This window comes from Nilaparvata lugens, chromosome 10 (genome assembly GCF_014356525.2).
Source record: "Nilaparvata lugens isolate BPH chromosome 10, ASM1435652v1, whole genome shotgun sequence".
NCBI lineage: Eukaryota > Metazoa > Arthropoda > Insecta > Hemiptera > Delphacidae > Nilaparvata > Nilaparvata lugens.
The window spans coordinates 676,424-699,825 of NC_052513.1; the positions used below are offsets into that span (position 1 = coordinate 676,424).

Genomic DNA, 23,402 nt, shown 5'->3' on the forward strand with positions numbered 1-23,402 from the left:
AGCCCTATCAATTGACATGAGTCTCATTTCTGGGAAAATTGCAGAAGCTCTCTAATATTCTTGAGAAATATGGATTTTGTTGAATTTTTATCACGATTTTCTTAAAAAGACGACCTATTTTTTCAAATTCATACTCTGTATAGTTATTTATCCGCTCTATCAACTGGCATGAGTCTCCTTTCTGGGAAACTAATAGGGGGTCCACCCCATCCTTGAGAAATGGTCTTTGTAACCTCATTCTCGTGCATGAGGTAGGTAGGTAGTAGCATAGTGAAACAATAGCGCAAGTAGATATCCCATGGTATAGGGAATTTATGTCGCAACTTTTACTGTCGACTATTGTCAATTTTTACTGTTTTGTTGGGGTGAGAGTGTATGAACGGCACAATTTGAGAAACTACCAGCGTCACACAGCTGCATGGGAAAGAACTACATGAACTATCGGCTTGGGATAACAGTAAAAATTGCGACATAAACGCCCTATACCGTGGGATATCTACTTATGCTATCGTTTCTCTATGGTAGTAGTTTATTCAAAAGAACACATAGTCGAGATAAGTTATTCTATCTGTAGAGCAGCTGTTTAGATGACTTTTGAAAAATCATCAAATTTTACAATATTTACACAAAGAAAAATGTACTCTGAAAACAACATATTATACAATAGTATAATCATAGTTTAAGTATGCAGCCGCCAATTGTCATTATGGCGTTATTGCCTCAAATTATTCTTGTTTAAGAATGAGGCTTGCAGTTCAATGAGCAAGGAAAGTTGTGTGAGTGTACCAAACCAGTTTTTTATTTTGTGTTCAATTTTCTAGTTTTTTGAAATTTAATTTAAACGTGGACTGCGACTTCGCCCTGTTTCGGAAAGTCAATTTTCTGACTCCAGCTGTTCAAAGCCTAGAACTTAGATAAATCTCATGCTCAGAAACCGGCCCTTAGGAATCTACTTTCTACTTGCTCACTTGATTTAACCATAGAGAAAAGATTGCAGCATAAGAAGATATCTCATGGTATAGGGCGTTTATGTTCCTATTTTCAATGTTAAATCAAGCTGATAGTACTATAGTGAGGTCCACGTTATAAAAGTAAATTCGTATGGCTTTTGTTGGTGGGGAGCCCCTTGCGGGAATGTCCCACCGCCTGAATATATAATTTGAGCCGTCAATGGGCCTTACGGCTGTCATACTTCAGCCGGGACCGACAGTTTAACGTGCCCATCCGATAACACGGGAGTGATCTGGTTAAAAAACTTTTGGTTGTGAGAGGGTTCGAACCCGGGATCTCTATGCTGCTAAGCAAGCACTCTATCCACTAGATCACGTTATAATGGCAGTGGATAAAGATAAAAGAATAGTGATGCCGTTTCTCTGCATTAATTAATTATATTTCTACACTGTCAAAAAAATAATTGGCATCGTTGTGGACCTAGAAAAGGATAGTACCACCGGCTTTATCAAATGATAGACTAGGATAGCAAAACCAAAGTTGATCAAATAATGTCATTATAACGTGGACCTCACTATAGAGCTTGAAGCTATGTGATGCTTGTAGTCTCTCATATTGTGCCGTTCTTACACTCTCACCCGGCCAGAACAGTAATAATAGACAGTCGACAGTAATCCGGCTTGAGTTGAGAAAAAAAATCGGCTTCAAATATGACATAAACAACCTATACCGTGGGACGTCTACATAAGCTATCCTTTTTCTATGGTATGTCTTACTTACTTACTCACATACTGAGGAAACCTTCACTTTATATGGAGGAATGCATGTTCATCTTGGTAGTTACTTCTTGCTGCTAGTTATTATTATTTCAACGGTCATATTTCTCTGAAATGTTTATTACTGTACTAGACCATTTCGAGTATAATATTATATCTATTCGAACTCAATCATATAATTAGCGTCTGGACCCCCGACTAAATCGTCCAAAAATGAGATCAGCGGGCTCGCTTTGCTCGCCTGCATTTTTCATTTGAGCATGCTTCATTCCATCATAAAGTCAAAGTACCGAGAAAAACGCTGATTTTGGGCGTATCTTCGATGAAATATTAAAGTCACCTCATCACAAAATTTTCAGGCCCTAGCTTAACCTTTGTACCAAATTTGAAAATTTTCGGTCTATTACTTGATGAAATAACTGATAAAACGCTAATTTTGGGTGTATCTTTAGGGTTATTTCAAATTCCTTCTTAAACAACATTATTACACCACAGCTGAGCTTCAGTAGTAAATTTGAACAATTTCTGTTCATTTGTTCTCGATAAATCTGAGAAAGCGCAAGAAAACGCTGGAAAACGCAGATTTTGGGCGTATCTTTGGCGCTATTTCAAATTCCTTCTAACACAACATAATTACACCCCAGCTGAGCTTCTGTACTAAATTTGAACAATTTATGTTCATTTTTTCTCGATAAATCTGAGAAGAAGCAAAAAAAACGCTAATTTTGGGCGTATCTTTGACGTTATTGCAAATTCCTTCTAACACAACGTTATTACACCCTAGCTGAGCTTTTGTACTAAATTTGAACATTTTCTGTTCATTTGTTCTCGATAAAGCTGAGAAAACGCTAAGAAACGCTGGAAAAACGCAGATTTTGGGCGTATCTTTGGAATTTTTTTCAAATCCGTTCTTAGTGCGCCTCTAAAGGGCCAACTGAACATACCTACCAAATTTGAACGTTTTTGGTCCGGTAGATTTTTAGTTCAGCGAGTGAGTGAGTGAGTCAGTCACTCAGTCAGTGAGTGCGATTTCGCTTTTATATAGGTGCAATATATATAGATGCAAAATGATACATAGTTCACAATACTATTGGTGATTCTGTGGTCGGGAAGTCTCATAATTTGGCCGTAAAATTTAAGACATCTTTCATATTATTCATACATATAATTATGTAATAGATATGAAAATACCGTATGAGTAAAATATAAAGAATATCATTCATATAAAAATGTACATTTTCAATTTTCAGGAAAAGATGAAGGTGGTCAGTTGGTGGAGAATGTGCCAATTGTTGTTGAAATAGGAGGTAAATATAAAATGCAGTAGTTGAATTATTAAGTTGTACTTCAAAATTTTCCATTTATGAAATTTCTGATATCACCGTAGTTTTATGCCTGTTTATGGTACTCAATTAATTTATAGTTACATTGAATTCATCAGGATAATTTATTTAAATGATGGCTTTCAAAATCAAGTTGAAGAAAATACAATGCACACTACCTGTTTAACCTTCCGGTATAATCAGGCCCTACTCAATCACACGAGCAGTCGCGTGTTGTATTTTTTATATTCAATTTTCCAAGTGTTATGTACTCTATTTACTGTCAAAACATCTGTATAATTACTTTTTCCATCTTCTTGGATCATTTTACCAATGGACATCTGGATGATTACCATTTCATAGCCCAATAAGCTATCAGAAAATAAGAAATCAAGCAAAGCCATCAATTCTGTGTTATTGGTTCGTTTACAGTCCCCGTATACTGTCTTTCCCTATCTTATGCACAGTCGCGACTAAATGGCACCTAAAGACTGAACCATTGCTCGGTTGATACTGCAACTCAGTGGAGTGATGGGGGGAAAGTTTTGGAATGCTTAGGTGACTCATTCACTGACACCACCCCATTCAATAGTTTTATGCAGCAAAAAAACTGACACGTTTGTACTTTTTATAACAGCGCGACTGCCGGAAGGTTAATCATGAATAATTTATATTTGATAATAGTAATACATGTAATAGTGGATTCAAATCCCGCGGTAGGCATGTAAAGTTGATCATCTCATCAAATCACCTTCACACTTTCCATTACCCTCAAGCTAAAAGCTTATGTCGCAATAAAAAAATAATTATTATCAAACGACAATCCCAATTTAATGCTGTAAACCACCCCGAATATGGAAATTAAATGAGCGTTACTATACAAAAACTATTTGTCAGCCCGGGAAATAATTTTTTCCTACAGGTACCCTGGAAAGTGGCCATTTCTGCACTGATTACAGGCCGCAAAGAATCACTTTTCCGCTCTAGTGCGCAAAGTAATACCATAGAGAAACAATAATTAGAATATTTCTAATTAATTTATCAATTTAAGCCATCTAAATTCAAAATTTATAGTTTTAATGTTTATTTTGGACCAAAATTTTATAAAAATTGTACACGTGAAATTCTAACCTTATCTTGGACTTTGTCATCTATAAATTTGGAAGAAAAATAGCACAAGGACTACCTCATTATTTTATCTTTCAATGTTATTACATTAGTGTTATTTGCATTGTCAATAAATAAAAATAAATAGCATAAGTAGATATCCCATGGTATAGGGCGCTTAAGTCGCAATTTTTACTGTTATCTCAAGCTGATAGTCCATGTAATTCTTTCCTGTAGAACTTTATGACGCTGGTAGTCTCTCATATTGTGCCGTTCATACACTCTTACCCGATCAAAACAGTAAAATTCGACAATAATCGACAGTGATCGGCTTGAGATAACAGTAAAAATTGCTACATAAACGCCCTATACGCTATACCATGGGATATCTACTTACGCTATTGTTTCTCTATGGTAATACTTTGCGTACTCTTAATACTTTGCGTATTATCTTGCAGCCAACCCAATCAGCTGATGACATTTTTTGCGTGTATTTTGAATGCAAATTCGTTCTATCTATATTTTTTATAATTTTCAAATAAATAAAAATGAGAACTTATTAAATGATACATTTTGAATATTATTAATTATTCATTATTTCAAATAATATTTTTTTCATTCATAAATTGATTGGTTGAAGAATTATTTATAAATTAAGATTTACTCAAAATTATTCGAATTAATTGGATTAATTTAATTTTTAATTGGAATAAATTATCGATTAATTATTTTCAATTGGATTATCAAGTTTAAAATAAATTGAAGTTGTTATTAATAACAAAATTATACAGACAAACATTTGATGGATTTCAGCCATCATTTTACCCATAATCAACCACTTTTCATATTCATGGTAACTGTAGGAAAAATTTAATGTGAAATATGTGCGCAAAGTTCCTCTGCTGCACTCAAGAAACCATTCCGCCCTCGCCTACGGCTCGTGCGCAAACGTTTCTTTCGGTGCAGCAAACTGTCACTTTGCGCACTAGTTGCACAAATAACTATTGTATAGTAGCGCTCATCGAATTTCCATCTAGCTGTTTACCCTGTTGTCAATATTTGCAGTAGCAGAAGTCTTTGGGGTGATTCACAGCATTTAATTGGGATTTTCGTTTGATTAATAATGATTATTATTCAGTAATCAGCATTTAAACAAATGCAATTTCCAATTTATTTCAATCTATATTTCCATATCTAACAAAAATATATTGATATGGGCAAAAAACAAAAGCATAATATTATTTCATACAGATGTTTCTAATTTACAGATGATAATAATAATAACATTATTAATATAGATAATAATCCTTTTTTACAGATGAAAATCAGGAAGAAAGTCAAGAGAATGAGTCATTAACCGATGGAGACATTAAAATTGGAGGTGAAAATAATGCATTATTTTTCTCTATGTTTTCCATTAATGAATTGTTTTCTTACTAGTTGGAGTTCACAACGGCACAATATGTCAATGCAGAGTAAATTTTGTTAGAATAAATTATTGTTCATCTTAAAAATATGTATGATAATATTTTTAATTCAATTATATAATATGAAAATATTGTTATGATAAATTTAAGGAAGGTTTATAATGCATGCGATGAATCTTCGCGGTTTCTGCTATAAATGTGGAGGTCGAAATAATGAAATGAAATAATGATTTTATTTATCAGAAAAATTCATAATACAATAATTTTTGTAATAATACAATAGACAAAATAATAACAATTGTAGAAGTGGATGGTTTTATTTTAAAATTTATTTCTGAATCTGAAAAATTTGAAGCTTCTATATTGTATGTTACTTATCGCATGCAACATTGCATTCGTGTATGAAATATTGTGTCGATGTGAACCATATTATTCGCATATGTATCTGTCGGTGCATGTCGTGTATTGCACCAATGTGAACATCGCCTTATAATAGTTTTGTGTCTGGATATGGTATCACATGCATAGTTGCTCCCAAGGTACCTAGAATAAATGTATTCTAGGTAGCCTACATTGGCTGCTTCCATCCCTTTAAAAGAATTTAATCTCTAAGGCCCGGTCGCACAAAAGCCGGTTAAATTTTAATCGTGATTAATTTCACGAGTACCAATCAGAGAAGGCGTTTATGAAAAGACGGCTTCTCTGATTGGTTATCATGAAATTAATCAGGATTAAAATTTAATCGGCTTTTGTGCAAGGGGCTCTAAGATTTTTAGTAATGAAATACATTATTTTAAGATTTTTAGTGAATTTGATCACTAACATGTTATTGTAGAACTAACTACTTACAATGAACAGCTGGACACACACTACTGACCAAGGTACCTAAAATACCTTTGTAACACAAGTTTTTAGAATTCAGAAGGCTCTTTAAATTGTTTTCTTGCCATATTTTTCAAATAATCTCAACAATAATTGAAATTACATACTTCTAATTCGGTTTATTCGAATGGCATTGATTCCCATCTTGAAAACGTTGTTTGCCATTGGGCTCTCACAAAGAAAGATAGCTGAGTCCAGCTTTTCATCTTTTTTCCTCAAAATATACTGAGATATTTTGCAGCGAAATTGCTCTAATGTTTGCAATTGATGATGGGAGTTTCAAAATGGTCTTCGGGCTACGAAAATTCATTACAAAAAACTATTCCACTTACAATAATGAAACAAGTAATGAAATAATGATTTTATTTTTCAGAAAAACTCATAATACAATTTTTGTAATGATACAATACACAAATAAACAATTAAAAGTTAATATTAATGAATCCTTCTGATTAAATTACATATATGCAAAGCTTTAAAGCTTAACCGCATATGGGAGTATCTACAAAAAATAATCCTTTCGATAACAGTTCATTACCAATTAAAAAATGTTTTTATAATAAAAATAAAAAATGACACATTCACTTGATTTAGTAGTGTACGAAGAGCAAAGAACAGTTTTTTCCACGGGAACTAGAACCATAGAGAAACAATAGCGTGAGTAGATATCCCCTGGTGTAGGGCGTTTATGTCGCAACCTTTACTGTTATCTCAAGCCGATTACTGTTGACTATTGTCGAATTTTACTGTTTTGTTGAGGTGAGAGTGTATGAACGGCACAGTATGAGAGACTACCAGTGTCATACAGCTTCACGGGAAAGAATTACATGAACTATCGGCTTGAGATAACAGTAAAAGTTGCGACATAAACGCCCTATACCACGGGATATATACTTATGCTATTGTTTCTCTATGCTGGAACTAACTGGGTAACTGGGCAGTTAGTTGACCATTTGCCCGCTAGGTGTAGACAGTAGAGAAAATACTACCTGCTTGGCTGCTACCAAATGACAGTGTATGGGCGGTCTTTTTGCAGAAACGACAGTAAACGGAATGACGTACCAGGACATGTTGCAATTATTGCTTATGCCTCAGCTATTAAATGACTTCATTCTCCAGCAAGACATTCCCTTAACGAGGTTCGACGCTACTTTAACACAATACTGCCTCGACGCTTGATAGGACGCGCGGTGATGAAGACCAACAACTTTTGCTGTGACCACCAAGATCACCAGACCTCACGCTATGTGATTTCTTTCTCTGGGGCTATGTGAAAGACAAGGTCTTCACTCCAACAATGTCGAATGATATCGCTGAGCTGAAGTATCGCATAATTAATGCGGTCACCTCTATCGAAAGAGACATGTTGGGGCGTGTTTGTGCTAGACTTTTGTGTTGACGTATACCGTGTTACCAAAGGTGCATACATTGAACTTTTATAGATGTTAAAATAACTGTTTGAATCCCTGCATCTGCGCGTACAATTTTCTGTAGCCTTCCTGTAGTGAATTTTCGTAACTCTGAAGAACATTTTGAAACTCTCTGTATTTTGTGTTATGTAAGTGGTGTATGTTTCATCTGTTGTGCTTTTAGATCACTGCTATATATATATATATATATATAATATATATATATATATATATATATATTTATATTTGCTATATACAGAGTGGGTGAAAAGTCCGAGAACGGCTTAATATCTCATACACAAAGGTTATTTGACGGTGGGTGTGATTGGGGATCCTACTCAAATTGAAAATACTACTTTACTATGAAACACTTATTGACATGGGCTACTTTCAAATTAATAATACAAAATAAATCTTATAGCACCCTTTATTTAAAAAAAAACCTTATTGACATGGGCTACTTTTAAATAAATAAAACAAAATAAATCTTATAGCACCCTTTATTTTTTATTTTGTAACCTGAAGATGGTGTAAACCGAATCTAGTTGTTCAACTATATTAAAGTTTTTTTTAAAATAAAGGGTGCTATAAGATTTTTTTTGTTTTATTACTTTACTATGACTTCAAAAAATAAACTTTATTTTTTTAAATGGGACGGTTGTCATGCGATACATGATTTCGATATGAAATTTCAAGAAAAAATGAATGGTGAAAACCGCACATCGATATCTCAAAACGTTCAGAAGATATTCACATTATTAATCAATTAACCACTAAAGTACGGTATTACTTAAGGGAGAGGATAATGTATTTCATGTCTGATATGCATGATATTGATTAATAATGTGAATATCTTCTGAACGGTTTGAGATATCGATATGCGGTTTTTGCCATTCATTTTTTCTTGAAATTTTGTATCGAAATTATGTATCGCATGACCACCTTCCTATTTAAAAAAATAAAGTTGCATTCGATATGACGGATCCAAGATGGTGGACCATATTTTTAAAGTCATATTAAACTAGTATTTTCAATTTTAGTAGGATCCCCAATCACACCCACCAACAAATTACCTTTGTGTAAGAGATATGAAGCCGTTCTCGGACTTTTTTCTCTCCTTTCTGCTTTGAATAGTATTGATTAATAATGTGAATATCTTCTAAGCGGTTTGAGATATCGATATGCGGTTTTTGCCATTCTTTTTTTCCTGAAATTTCATATCGAAATCATGTTTCGCATGACCACCTTTCTATTTAAAAAAATTATGTTACATTCAATATGGCGGACCAGATTTTTGAAGTCATAGTAAACTAGTATTTTCAATTTGAGTAGGATCCCCAATCACACCCACCGTCAAATAACCTTTGTGTATGAGATATTGAGCCGTTCTCGGACTTTTCACCCACTCTGTATATTACATAACAAATTCCGTTACACAAATGATATCACAGATAATTGAATACAATACTGTTTGCTTAAGAAACTTCTTGTCTGCAAATAGGAGTGAAATACATTCAGAACTCTACTAAAAATGCTTGAATATAAACTCAAATGAAAATACTTATCTGAATCAAGTTTAATTATCTCAATTCATTCCACACAAGCACACACACACCAACACACATACATACACTCGCACACCACAGAGAAATCATAAAGATAGTGATAGAATTGAAACAAGTGACTGTCAAAGTGATTCATCCAAGAATAATAAAAAGCTCATTAATCTCATATCGATTTTCTGTTTTTAGCCAATCACCTTATGATGATATACCGATCTTTCATTACTAATTCTCCTTTTTAGCAATTCTCTCATTATATTAATCTGTTGTTCTTTTAAGATTTCAAGATGGTCGAGATGGATGCTGATGTTCTGGAAATACCGGGGCAAAAACCGAATAGTACCTGGTACCATGCGAATGATGGTTACTTCTACCTGTTAAGAAACAGTGACAAATCTCGTTTGTATTTAAAGTGCAAGGACTCGAAGTGTAGAGGGAGAGCGTCGATGCCGGTGGAAAGAAGACTTCTGGAGACATTCAGAATTACCGTCCCCCATTCTCATGGCCCCGACTTCCATCAGCTGCCTCTGCTTGAACTCAGAAGGAAGATCTTGGAACGGTGTTCCAAAGAAGTCACTCCACTCCTCACTATTTGGAATGAGGAGATGACCAAGTGAGTATAATCATTTTTTACAATATCCTGTTGATAATTATTATTAAACGAAAATCCAAATTAATTGCTGTAAATCACCCCGAAGACTTTTGCTACTGCAAATATTGACAACAGGGTAAACAGCTAGATGGAAATTCGATGAGTGCTACTATTAAAAAATATTTGTCAGCCCGGGAATCGAACCCAGTACCTCCTATTCATCAAAAAACCATTAGCATTTGAATAATTGCAATATCTCAGTAATTTCCATCTATATCCTGTTGAGTTATATCATAGAGAAAAGATAAAATAATTGATTGTTGTAATGTTTACATTATAACATGGTCGTAGATAATAGTAGCAATATCGGGGGACCGAGCTTTGCTCTGGAGTGTAAAAGCATAGACAATTTGTAACGAAAGATTGAATTTATAGTTTGTATTTATTTATTTATTAAATTTTCTCAGTCGTACAATTATTTTTTACAGTTATATGAGGAGGTACAACAGGATTATGCCAAAAACTGTCCCTTTTCAAATTTATACTACAGTCCAAATCAAAATCTAGGTTAAACTACTATCACTCATCAAAATAACAATTTATTCACACTTCGAAAAAACAAACACATCATCAATTACAAATAGATATACTATGAATTCGATTTAGAATGATATACTATGTTTGCTACAATATGTGTTAATATACTACGTTCTATTGTACATTAACAGCATCTAGTTACTATTTCAGACTTTCTGAAGTAAACATGTTTTCTAAAAAAAATAGAAATAAACGAGAATAAGTTTTTCTTCTTGTGAGATCAGCTGAATGATCCCACACATGCTCTCGTTCACTCAATTCCATTACGGTATCGACAAACGACAGAATTTCCAGCTGTTTTTCCAAGGACGTATCTATCCTTTTAATGTCCTTCAGCGAGTATCCCAGGGTTGAGACCTAGTGCAATCGAATTTTCATATCATAAACCTATTTTGTTCCAAATTTCGTGAGAATCGTTAGAAATCGCTGTTTTGGAGATCCGGTCACATACAGATAAATTATATAAACATATAAACAGAAATTGCTCGTTTAATAGTATAGTATAGAGAAAATATAGCATATGAAAATATCTCATGGTATAGAGCGTTTATGATCAAAATTTCACTGTTAACTCAAACCGATAGTCCCAGTAGTTATTTTTTGTGAACCAAGTGACGCTGGTAGTCTCTCATACTTTGCCGTTCTTACACTCTCTCTCGGCAAAAACAGTAATAACAGACAGTTGTAAACAGTAATCAGCTTGAGTTAGTCTAACAAAAATCGGCTTAAAATTTGGAACATAATCCTATACCATGGGATATCTTCAAATGCACTTATGCTATCTTTTCTCTATGTAAGTTGTTATTGACATAAACACCCTTAGACCAGTTATCTTTGAATCTTAGTTAGTTTTGTAGGCATGATACTTTGTTTTATCATATGTAATAAATAATTATATAGAATTGACTTGAATTTTTTATGATAATATTGTATTTTGTTAACTTCACATCTATAATCTGTATCAATATTAGTTTTAATGACGATATTCAACTGTAAAAATAGACTATGACTTAAATTCAAATGACTATAAATAGTTGACATGACCTCTTTTTATGGAAAATTCGTTGTTTTTTTATACATAATAAGAGTTTGTACATGTTTTAAACGTATAGATAATATAAAAAATTCTCTTTAAACTAATCACCAATTCCTTCATATTGCAGTACTCAATTATTATTTATCTTCCCTTATTTTCTATATTCATGTTGAATTTAGATTGTGCATGACAGCTTGAATGTTGCCAGGACTCTTCCAGTGATTCTTTCTTTCATGTTCGAATACAATGCTATGATTCCTCCTGTGTTTGTCAATCAATTGAATAAAAACTAGAATCTAGTGACTAGCAACTACAGTCCATACAAAATTACTTTTGACTTGGAAGGATATGCGCAGCAGAAAAAGTTAGGGATACAGCGGCGGCGATGTTGCCGCTCTAAATTGATCAGCGTTCTCTAATTTCTAGTGAGGGTTCAAGTGCTCACGATACACATACGAAGTTTCCTCTATGAAAGCACTGAGTCGACTGAGTCCAATCGAAAAATTGGCAACTGCGCTTCCACCTGTGACTTCATTCATCACAGTGATTGGCTGATCTCCCTCCATTTCTCTGCTTCGCATATTCCCCCAAGTCAAAAGTAATTTTGTATGGACTATAGCATAGCGACCTCTAAGACAAGGCCCCGTCCTACCATATTGCAACGTTGCAGTGTAGGCCTAGAATCTAATACATGATAGGTGAAAACGATTTTTAATAATACCAGCTGATCTTTTTCACCAATCATGTATTATATTCTAAGCCTACACTGCTACGTTGCAATATCGTAGGCCAGGGCCTTGTATTAGAGGTGGCTATGACTTTAGTCATTGGTTTTACAGTAAACGCAAATTGGAGAGGTGGGTGATTGGTGAATTTCAAGCAGTAAAAATGTTCAAACTGTTCGTCTGCTTTGTATTTGTTTACATTTGAAACGTCATCATAACCTGACTTCTTATTCAAAATATGTTTAATCAAGATTTTTTTAATTCAGTCATACATTTATTCTAACTAAATAATTTGGAATGGACATCAACATTTCAAGCACAATTCAAGCCTTCACTGAACCGTTGTAATGGGACAAGTGACGAGTATTTGTTTTATTTTTCTCTAGAAAATAAATAAATAGAACCTGATTTTAAAGTAATTGTCATATGATTGACACATCTCCAATATTTAGAATAACATAATATACAATTTAAAGCTTGAATTTTATCATTTCTCTCAGAGATGGTGCCACCATCACTCGCCTCTCCCAAGGTCTATAAATACATGTCATGACACAATCCCGTGATGCATTGCAAAATCGCCATTTTATGGGGTTCTATTACACCAATTTTTAAATTTATCAGCTGTTATCATTATAGATTGAATACATGATGTGTTATTTTGTTATATTATTCAAGGAATATTGCTTGGCTTTGAATTGTGAAATAAATTCTTCCGACAGAATAATAATATTTGGTTTCTAGGAACTGGAACTGAATTGTTTATATTTAGATAAAGTTGATTGGGAACTTTAAACCGTTTTTGAGGTTAGCCTTTTGTCCCTATGCTTTATGAATCATAACAAGTTACAAGAATATGAACATTTTTTAATAATAAAAAAATGTATTACTAAACCATTTATTATTGAAATTTCATTATTGAAAAATCGAAAACCTGAATTTACATATTATCTGAACCAGAATATTTGTTTTTAAAAAGCATAATGCATGATTTTGTAATGAGGAGATTTTGGAATTTCAAATGTACCGCCATAAAGACCCCACATAATGGCCGCTCCATAAGGAACACGAGTGTCATGACCTGTATTCACAGACCTTGGCCTCTCCAATTTGCGTTTACTATAGCTATACAAATAAGATTACATAGCTGACTCGAATCCTAGCATTTGCTTGAGAATTAATTATTGTAATAAGTAGTGTAGAACTTCAGTCACAGCTGTTAAGCTACTGAAGTTCTTTTCTTTTTTTTTCATCATGATACTGTTTCTTTATAATGATTGCATTGTAAAAATATTTGTAAAATATGTCAGTGTTGTGAATAAATTTCAATTTCAATTTCTAGCTTTTATTCAATTGACCTAAACGCCATCACTTTATTTAACAGGGTAGAGCCTCACCTGCTTTCTGCACTGGAAGGCCGTTTCACTTACAAGAGTCTCAAGTCCTCCATGCACAGGGCTAGAGCGTTACAACAGTTAGAAATACCGCCGAATCTCCAGGAGTACGGTGTGGCTCTTCTAAATACGAAATCGCAGAAAACCCTGCGCGGCAGTGACTTCTACATGGCGACCATTGAGAGTGCCGACGGTGGAGCTTCGGTAATATTCGGATCACCCGAACTCATAGATCTACTGCCGGGAGTTGAGGAACTGCATTTGGATGGTACATTCAGTGTGCGCCAATTGGAGCCACCGTTCCAGAAAATGTTGACAATCATGTTGATTCACATGTCTCATGTGAGTAATGATTGATTGATTTGTTGCCCTTATTTAAACCTAGAACGGCAAAGCTAAGACACTGCCGGGTATATTTAAATCAATCAATATTGATTGATATTCAGAGTATTTCAAAGTATATCAGAAGATATTTTGACATTACTCTCGAATTTTCTACATTTTTAAACTTTTACCGTTAGTCACACCCGCCTATAAATCGAATCAATTTATTTTCCATTTTTTACAATATATACAGAGCATGAAATTATCATAGTTACGGGAATAATTATTACAAGATAACTAAAAAATCACAATCATACTCCAAAGAACATTACAAAGAATAATTATTGTGAGATTTACGTTATAAATGGCAGTATTTGATTATCATTGGTGTTGCTATCCTTGTCTATCATTCGACAAATGAGATAGCGCTTACCTTTGCAGAGTTGCCAGATTGGTTTTCAACAATGTAGAAATATCAGGGTTGAGCCTGATATTCAATTAAATAATCAACAAAATATTTAATCTCAATTATGAATATATTTATTATTTTTCAATCATTGAAAACAAATATTTTCTTAGGGAATAACTTATAATTGATTATTTTAAACAAGAGTGAACACTTAATATCATATGATTTTTACCAAACCACATGAAATTGTTAATACATATTGTCAGGAAATGTTTCCAACATAGTTGACTTGCAAATATCCCCATGTAGCCAAAAGCCAAAGTTAGTTCTGTCTACTAACGTTGGCCAAAAGCTACTATTCGGCTAACATCGGATATACCGGTATCAGCTATCTTCTATTGAAGGCAGTGGCAAGGCCGAGAATCGGCAACACTGTTCTCCCATCTTCCTCCACTGCCATTATAACGTGGACCTCACTATACCTACAAAACTTTCTAGATTTCAAAATAGAGTTGTGTGTTAGAATCAGAAAGAATTAAACTAAATTTTATCCACTCTGATGAAAGTTAAAACACTTTGTTCACAAGATTTTTATCACGTTTTTTGTCATGGGAATCAACATTAATTTTAAATTCACAATTAGATTCTAAATTTGTACTCTCTGGTTAGAATGGTATTGTCGCATCTGCTTTCCTATGGGAAATTATTTTTATTGACTGAACGTAGTGAGGTCTATGTTTTAACTCGGATTTGCTTCTGTCTGTCTGTATGTAACGCGATTACGACCAAACGCGTTGATAGGATCAGACTATAGAATTATTTATATTCAATCAGGTGACAAGTGGATAATATTCATTGCATGCATTACACAGATGTCTGGCCATGTCTATTTCTATAATGTAGGGTTTAAATATTTCTCATGATGCGTGTCCATCAGTATCAATATTCTCACATTTGAAAAACAAATTTATAATAGGTGATTGAAAATAAAATAGAAAATGATTAAATTAACTAAATAATGCTGAAGAAATTATAATATTCTTGATTGAAAAAAAAATAATTTTAAAATATTTTTTATCAGATGGAAAGATTATTACGGAACTGGAAAAATTATCATATGAGATAAAAATTCAAACGTGAACTGAGTTTATTAACATAAGTGAGTTTGGATAAAACAAATAACAGTTTTTAAGAGTAAATTATGATTCAACTGTGAATTGTGATTCAACTGAATCAACTAGAACAGGTGACATCTTGAACAGGTACTTGTGGACGAGAAAGCTGTGTGAGGTCTACTGTTCACAGAACTACTAGTAAATATTGTGAGGCTACTGCTTTTGGCTACTTGATAGTAGCTTTTGGCTGCTTCATGGGGATATTTACAAGTCATCCATGTTGGAAACATTTCCTGACAATATGTATTAAAATTTTCATGTGGTTCAGTAAAAATCATATTTCCTGTTTTTTTTTTCAATTTTCAGGCTCTCCCGGTTTTTTTCATACTCATGGAGAAAAACAATGAGGCAGCCTACACCGATGTCATCAACTTCATAAAATCGAAGGTTCCATCATTGAATCCATCAGTGTTCATCACTGACTTTGATAAAGCTATTCAAAAATGCCTATCAAAAGAGTTTCCTGGCAGAAAAATTGTAGGAAGTTGGTTTCACGTAGCCATGGTAAGTTTCAACAATCGTATTCAACAAATATCATGTCGCGGGTTGATCGCGCGAAATACATCTTTAAAAAAACATCAGTTCACCTTTAGTTAAATTGTAATTATCCACATACATAGAGAAAATATAGCATGAGTAGATATCCCATGGTATAGGGTGATCATGTTTCAAATTTCACTGTTAAGTCAAGCCGATAGTCCTAGTATATATTTATTTTTCGTGAAGCTATCTGATGCTGGTTGTCTCTTACCCCTCAATTTGGTAGAGAGTGTCTCTCAAACTCTCAACTCGGTAGAGAGTTAGTGGGAAGGATATTTTTGATGTTCTTTCCGAAGAATGGACATTGATATGTCCAAAGCTCCGCCAATTTATGTAGATTCATAACAATATTATCTATAGCTATTATTACCAATTGCTTTTTTCATATCATATGCAGTTCAATAATTATTTTTCTAGTCTATATTATGTAAATTCATCTATAATTTTGCTGTATTGTAAGCTATTGTATATAAGTGTAAAAGCCAGTATATATTGTAATCTACATAAATAAAGTACTCAAACAATCAAAACACAATAATAATCGACAGTAGTCAGCAGTAATTGGCTTGAGGTAACAGTAAAGTGTGGAACATAAAAGAGCTATACTATGGTATCTTTTCTCTACTGTAGTCTCTCATACTGTGCCATTAACGAGGCACCTGTTCTAACTGTGTATGCTGTAAACAAGGAATTTAAATACTGATAAATAAAATGAAATGAAATTCGTACACTCTCACCCGGCCAAAAGAGTAATAATCGACAGTGGTCGACAGTCATCCGTTTGAGTTTACAAAAAAAATCGGCTTGAAATTTAGAACATGACGAACAACCTATATCATGAGATTTCTTTTTATGCTATCTTTCCAAAACTAAATTCACATTAATTTTTGACAAGTAGTCTGAATTTAACACAGCTCAATATGTACTTTTCATAGGTATACTACAGTTACAGTTAGCCTACTGTATGTTGTGGTATTGTTAGGTCCATAACAGTTATTTGCTATCATTTTTTTCTACCAGCTGCCATACTTTTACCAAAGTTTTGAATTTTGACATTGAACTTCAGCCGAATTTGAACCCATTCACTTCACTTATATTTTCAACCTCTTTTACGGATTTCTCTACAATTGCCTGTCGATTTTGGGTTACAGCATTAACATCTGAGAAAGATTCACTCAAGCTTATGTTTTTATTTTCTTCAACAGAGTTTGTATAACAAGTACTTTTAAAGGAGTCGGCATATGTTTTTGCGGATTCAAGAACACGTGCTTGGGAAATGGTTTCTTGTAGACTCAAATCTCCTTGTTGAAAAAGTTTCTCTTTAATTTCAATAGAACATAACCCTGAAACAAGAGCATCTCTAATATGCTCGTTTTTGTTTTCTTCGGTGACACTCTAGTGAAGTTACATGATAAGCTTAATCTTTTTAGTTCAGAATAGTAGTGATCAATGGACTCACCTATTTGTTGTTTTGCATTAGCAAGGCAGTATCGTGCATAAATTTCGTTCTTTGGTTTAACGAACATCTCTTCCAACATGGATATAGTTTCTTCATATGAAGTATAGCTTTCCACAATTTCGTATAAAGCAGGTGATAAGAAGTTTACCAATATTTCCATTTTGTCTTTGGTTGTCGTTCCTTCTAAGAAATTTTCGAACGTCTTTTTCCAATGTTTCCACTCTCTCTCTGCGTAGGCGAATCTGGGTCGATAGATAATTCCTTTGGCTTGAGAAACTTGTCAATATGTGATTCCATCTTATCTTCTTCGTAGTTACGGTTTTCAATCGTTTTTGTCTTTTTCTCTGTCGGCATTTTATTTGATTAAATTGAAATAAGTAAACTCTTCATTTGTAGAGCTTTAATCAAATAAAATTGAGCATGACTTTCTACTAGTAACGGATCAACAACATTTGATATTTATGAATGAATCAATGACAACGAAAACATATGGTTTATCATATCACTCAATAATGCTGAAGAAATTACAGGCCTAATATTCTTGATTGAAAAAAAATCATTTTAAAATATTTTTATCAGATGGAAAGATTATTACGGAACTGGATAAATTATCATATGAGATAGAAATTGAAACGTGAACTAAGTTTATTAACATAAGTGAGTTTTTGATCTTGGATAAAACAAATAACAGTTTTTAAGAGTAAATTATGATTCAACTGTGAATTGTGATTCAACTGAATCAACTAGAACAGGTGACATCTTGAACAGGTACTTGTGGATGAGAAAGCTGTGTGAGGTCTACTGTTCACAGAACTACTAGTAAATATCGTGAGGCTACTGCTTTTGGCTACTTGATAGTAGCTTTTGGCTGCTTCATGGTGATATTTACAAGTCATACATTTTGGAAACATTTCCTGACAATATGTAGGCTATTAAAAATTTCATGTGGTTCAGTAAAAATCATATTTTCTGTTTCTCAATTTTCAGGCTCTCCCGGTTTTCTTCATACTGATGGAGAAAAACAATGAGGCAGCCTACACCGATGTCATCAACTTCATAAAATCGAAGGTGCCATCATTGAATCCATCAGTGTTCATCACTGACTTCGATAAAGCCATTCAAAAATGCCTATCAAAAGAGTTTCCTGGCAGAAAAATTGTAGGAAGTTGGTTTCACGTAGCCATGGTAAGTTTCAACAATCGTGTTCAACAAATATCATGTCGCGGGTTGATCGCGCGAAATACATTTTTAAAAAAACATCAGTTCACCTTTAGTTGAATTGTAATTATCCACATCCATAGAGAAAATATAGCATGAGTAGATATCCCATGGTATAGGGTGATCATGTTTCAAATTTCTCTGTTAAGTCAAGCCGATAGTCCTAGTACTTATTTTTCGTGAAGAAATGTGATGCTGGTTGTCTCTCACCCCTCAATTTGGTAGAGAGTGTCTCTCAAACTCTTAATTTGGTAGAGAGTTAGTGGGAAGGATATTTTTGATATTCTTTCCGAAGAATGGACATTGATAGGTCCAAAGCTCCGCCAATTATTTATGTAGATGCATAACAATATTATCTTTAGCTATTAACAATTGCTTTTTTCATATCATATGCAGTTCAATAATTATTTTCTTAGTCTATATTAGGCCTATGTAAATTCATCTATAATTTTGCTGTATTGTAAGCTATTGTATATAAGTGTAAAAGCCAGTAAATAAAGTACTCAATCAATCAAACCCCCATAACACAATAATAATCGACAGTAGTCAGCAGTAATCGGCTTGAGGTAACAGTAAAATGTGGAACATAAAAGAGCTATACTATGGTATATTTTCTCTACTGTAGTCCCTAATACTGTGCCATTAACGAGGCATGCTGTAAACAAGAAATTTAAATACTGATAAATAAAATGAAATGAAATTCGTACACTCTCACCCGGCCAAAAGAGTAATAATCGACAGTAATCGGTTTGAGTTTACAAAAAATGGGCTTGAAATTTAGAACATGACGAACAACCTATATCATGAGATTTCTTTTTATGCTATCCTCCCAAAATTAAATTCATATTAATTTTTGACAAGTAGTCTGAATTTAACACAGCTCAATATTTACTTTTCATATGTATACTACAGTTACAGTTAGCCTACTGTATGTTGTGGGTATTGTTCGGTCCATAACAGTTATTTGATATCAATTTTTTCTACCAGCTGCCATACTTTTAGCAAAGTTTTGAATTTTGACATTGAACTACAGCCGAATTTGAAGCCATCCACTTCACTTATATATTTTCAACCTCTTTTAATAGAAACAATATTAGAAATAACGTTTATAACATTTGAATTAGTATCTTCCAATTGATTATTCTTAGAGTTTTAAATCATGAAAACCAATACTGGAATCTCCCTTAACATAACAGTTTTGGGCTGGGCCTGTTGCTCTTTTTCTGATCATGAATAGAATAAAATTTTTTTGTCATAAAATATTCACATGAATACATGGACTTCGTCAATTTTTAACTCTAAAGTAAGTCAAAACAAACACAAAAACACTAAGATCAGTCAGTATCAGAGCAATAAAATAAAACATGTATCACATAAAACGATTCCAATCTATTCTAAAATAGTCATGTATGGTGTACAAACATTCATCATTTAACACTGCTTTCAATACTTTTTTAAATTGTGTGCATGTGAGTTCCTTCAAGTGGTCAGGTGTGGAGTTATATAATTTGATAGATGTGAAGTGCCAATTTCTTTGTGATTTAGTGTGACTGTACAACGGAATTCTAAGTTTGTGTCTATTTCTTGTATTTAAACTATGGAAGCTATTGGAATCATACTTATTCAAATTGCCTTGTACTCAACATAATATTTTAAGACATATAACGGCGGCAACGTCAGGATACCTAGGTGAATGAATGTACATTATATGGTAGCTTGGATATTATTCTTATTGCTTTCTTTTGAAGAACAAAAATTGATTTGGCGTTTACACTGTTTGCCCAAAGCATTATTCCATAAGAAAGGAGACTGGATGTGTGCATAGTAAATATTCACTAGTACAGACACATCCACAGTTACACAAAGTCTCCGTAACATATACAATCCTTTGGCCATCCTACCTGACATATAGTCAATGTGTGCATCCCACGACAAACAAGGGTCAATAAAAACACCTAAAAAGACAATGGAGTCTCACCCTTAACCTTTCTGAATGCAAAGTTAATGTCAGCGATTTTATTATCATTGAGAGAAAGAATATTATTGCTGCACACCAGTCTTTTAGAACCAAATAATTTTGACTCCTCTCACTTTCAAGATGTGTAATGATTTGTGTATCAAGGAATTTAAAATGATTAAATAACAAACCTATGATCAACGTAACATTTCAATTCGAATCTAATGAGAGTTGAAGAAAGCTTGGTTGATTTAACCATGCTAACCAATTAAAAGTTTGGCAGTATATAGGCCCTTTTATGATGATATAGTCTCTGTTAATAATTTTTAAGTTTTCTGTATCAAAGGAGCCATATCAGTGACACTAGTCAACCTGCCTTTGTAATAAATTGGAAATCAAGTAGAAGGCAAAGACAATGATAATAGTATTGATAAAGATAATGAAAGGTACAATATTAAATTATATTGAAGATAATGATTATCATGATGATCATCATGCTATTGGTATATTTAATGAAAGATACAATGATAATGATATTGGAATAATGTTTTTTCAATTCAGGATATGAGAAAAAAAGCAGGGGAGCTTGGACTCAGTCATTTGTTGAGAGAGAGTCAAATGGCGAAGAAAGTTTTGAAGATGGCAATGACCTTGCCCCTTCTCCCAAGCCACAAAATTGTTGATGGTTTTGATGTTATCACGGAATTCGCGTTCGAAAAAAGGAGTCCATGACAGGATGGCAGAATTCCTACAGTATGTAGAAGATACTTGGATTCAAGGTAAGATCTCACAGAATTGGATCATTAGCACGATTTGAGAAAAAATTGGAAATAGAAGAAGTCTTTGGGAAATAGCCTGTTTTCTCTTTCCCGACCAGTATTGTTTGCTCTATCCAATAAATAAATAATCTATACTATATGAAATTAAAATGTACCATTAATGACTAATGTTTTAGGGGTATTCACAATGTTGGAGTTAGCTGGCTAAGTCGAGCTATTCGCTATCTCCAGCTATTTGCTAAGTCTGTGTTAACTCAATGCTATAGTGGTACGTTAGAAAAAAATTAACAGACGAGATATATACAGCACAGAATATAATTATACAGAATGGAAACTGTCAATCAAACGCCTATCCAACCAATGCTATATACATGGCGCAAATACTAGACACGTCACGTGACCTTGGGAAGTTTCAATCCTGGTCTTCTGATTGGCTCGCGGCAGTGAACGAAATCAATTGATCCGGATCAGTAAAGTGATCCGAACCTCCCATCAATACTATTACAATGCGGAACTTCCTAACAAGATGACGGATTTTTGCGCCAGGGTACTAGCCGAGTTTCCATACTGTATGTATACTGTGGCGCAGGTTTGAGTCCGCTAACTCTAGCTATCTCTTTTAAAACGGCAGCCATATGTTTATAATCTTACTTTTTCAAACTGACTTCAAGTTACACAAATTAATTTAACACTTTTATCAGAGATATTCCTGTAAATGTCAGCTTCAGTTGCCACTGAAGATGTTGCCATAGGCAACGAAAACTAGTTTTGGTGAATAAAAATGTTATAGTGGAATTCGACAACATCTTTTTTTCCTTTCTTTATCTTACACAAATTATCCGCTTGGATCGCTACTGCAGTTAGCTAATAGCAGTTGGTTCTAGATGGGGCGTTCACAATCCAGAGTTATCAAATATCACTTTAGCTGGCTAAAACAACATTGTGAATACCCCTATAATGACGAAGCTGCTAAAACAATGGATTTTATTCCAATTTGGGCATTTAATCACCTGATCACGCACGAAAGAACCATTTTTGAAATTTGGGATTAGATCAGTTTTGGGCTAGGCCTGTTGCTCTCGCCCGGCATTTTTTGTTTTTTTTTTTTTTTTGAAAAAAATCATATATTTTTATGATCTGTAATAATGTATTGCTAAATGAATATTGACACAAAGAACTATGGAATTCATTAACGCATCACCTTTTTCTCTGTGTCAGAGGAAATGAGATACTTTCATATAATTTCATTTTGCATTCAATCACCCTCCTTATTACAGTTGGAAAGCTTTAGGACCGGTTGCTCAAAAGTCTGTTAAGTATTAATCATGATCAAATGCCACGAGAACCAATCAAAGAAGGTTTTCCTCAGAAGCCTTCTTCTTCTCTGATTGGTTCTTGTGGCATTTAATGGGGATTAAAAGTTAACAGACTTTTGTGCAACCTGGTGTTTAGTATAAATATTAATCATAAAGGTTCAATGAATATTATGATTCATAAGGCGTTTGTTGAGATCCAACTTGAAGTGCATTTTCGTTTGTGCGTAAAACTTCCGCAGTCGACGACGACAAGCATTGTTGACATTCATATTGTCCAAATTTCAAGTGTGCTAAAACAGCTGATCAAATAACTTTTCATTATTTGTCTTTATTATTGAATAATTAAACATTTCTAATAATATCAACATATTGCCATTTAAAATTATAAAAAAGTATAAGCTCAACCTGCCCCATTAAAACATAATTGAACATAATCTTTTAGACT

General features: G+C 33.6%; 2 protein-coding genes across 2 annotated transcripts in view; both read left to right on the forward strand.

Annotated features, from left to right (window-relative positions):
- The window catches only part of LOC111064492, a 36,853-nt gene extending 15,259 nt beyond the window's left edge, over window positions 1-21,594 (forward strand). Inside the window, exons 8-14 of the mRNA XM_039436578.1 lie at window positions 2,978-3,034; window positions 5,475-5,537; window positions 9,716-10,049; window positions 13,771-14,122; window positions 15,995-16,240; window positions 18,675-18,872; window positions 21,424-21,594. Coding sequence (XP_039292512.1) covers window positions 2,978-3,034; window positions 5,475-5,537; window positions 9,716-10,049; window positions 13,771-14,122; window positions 15,995-16,240; window positions 18,675-18,872; window positions 21,424-21,594 — 1,421 coding nt within the window. The remainder of the gene's footprint in view (window positions 1-2,977; window positions 3,035-5,474; window positions 5,538-9,715; window positions 10,050-13,770; window positions 14,123-15,994; window positions 16,241-18,674; window positions 18,873-21,423) is intronic.
- Window positions 21,595-21,598: 4 nt separating this feature from the next.
- Window positions 21,599-23,402, forward strand: part of LOC111045813 — a 43,847-nt gene continuing 42,043 nt past the window's right edge. The window contains exon 1 of the mRNA XM_039436579.1: window positions 21,599-21,641. Coding sequence (XP_039292513.1) covers window positions 21,599-21,641 — 43 coding nt within the window. The remainder of the gene's footprint in view (window positions 21,642-23,402) is intronic.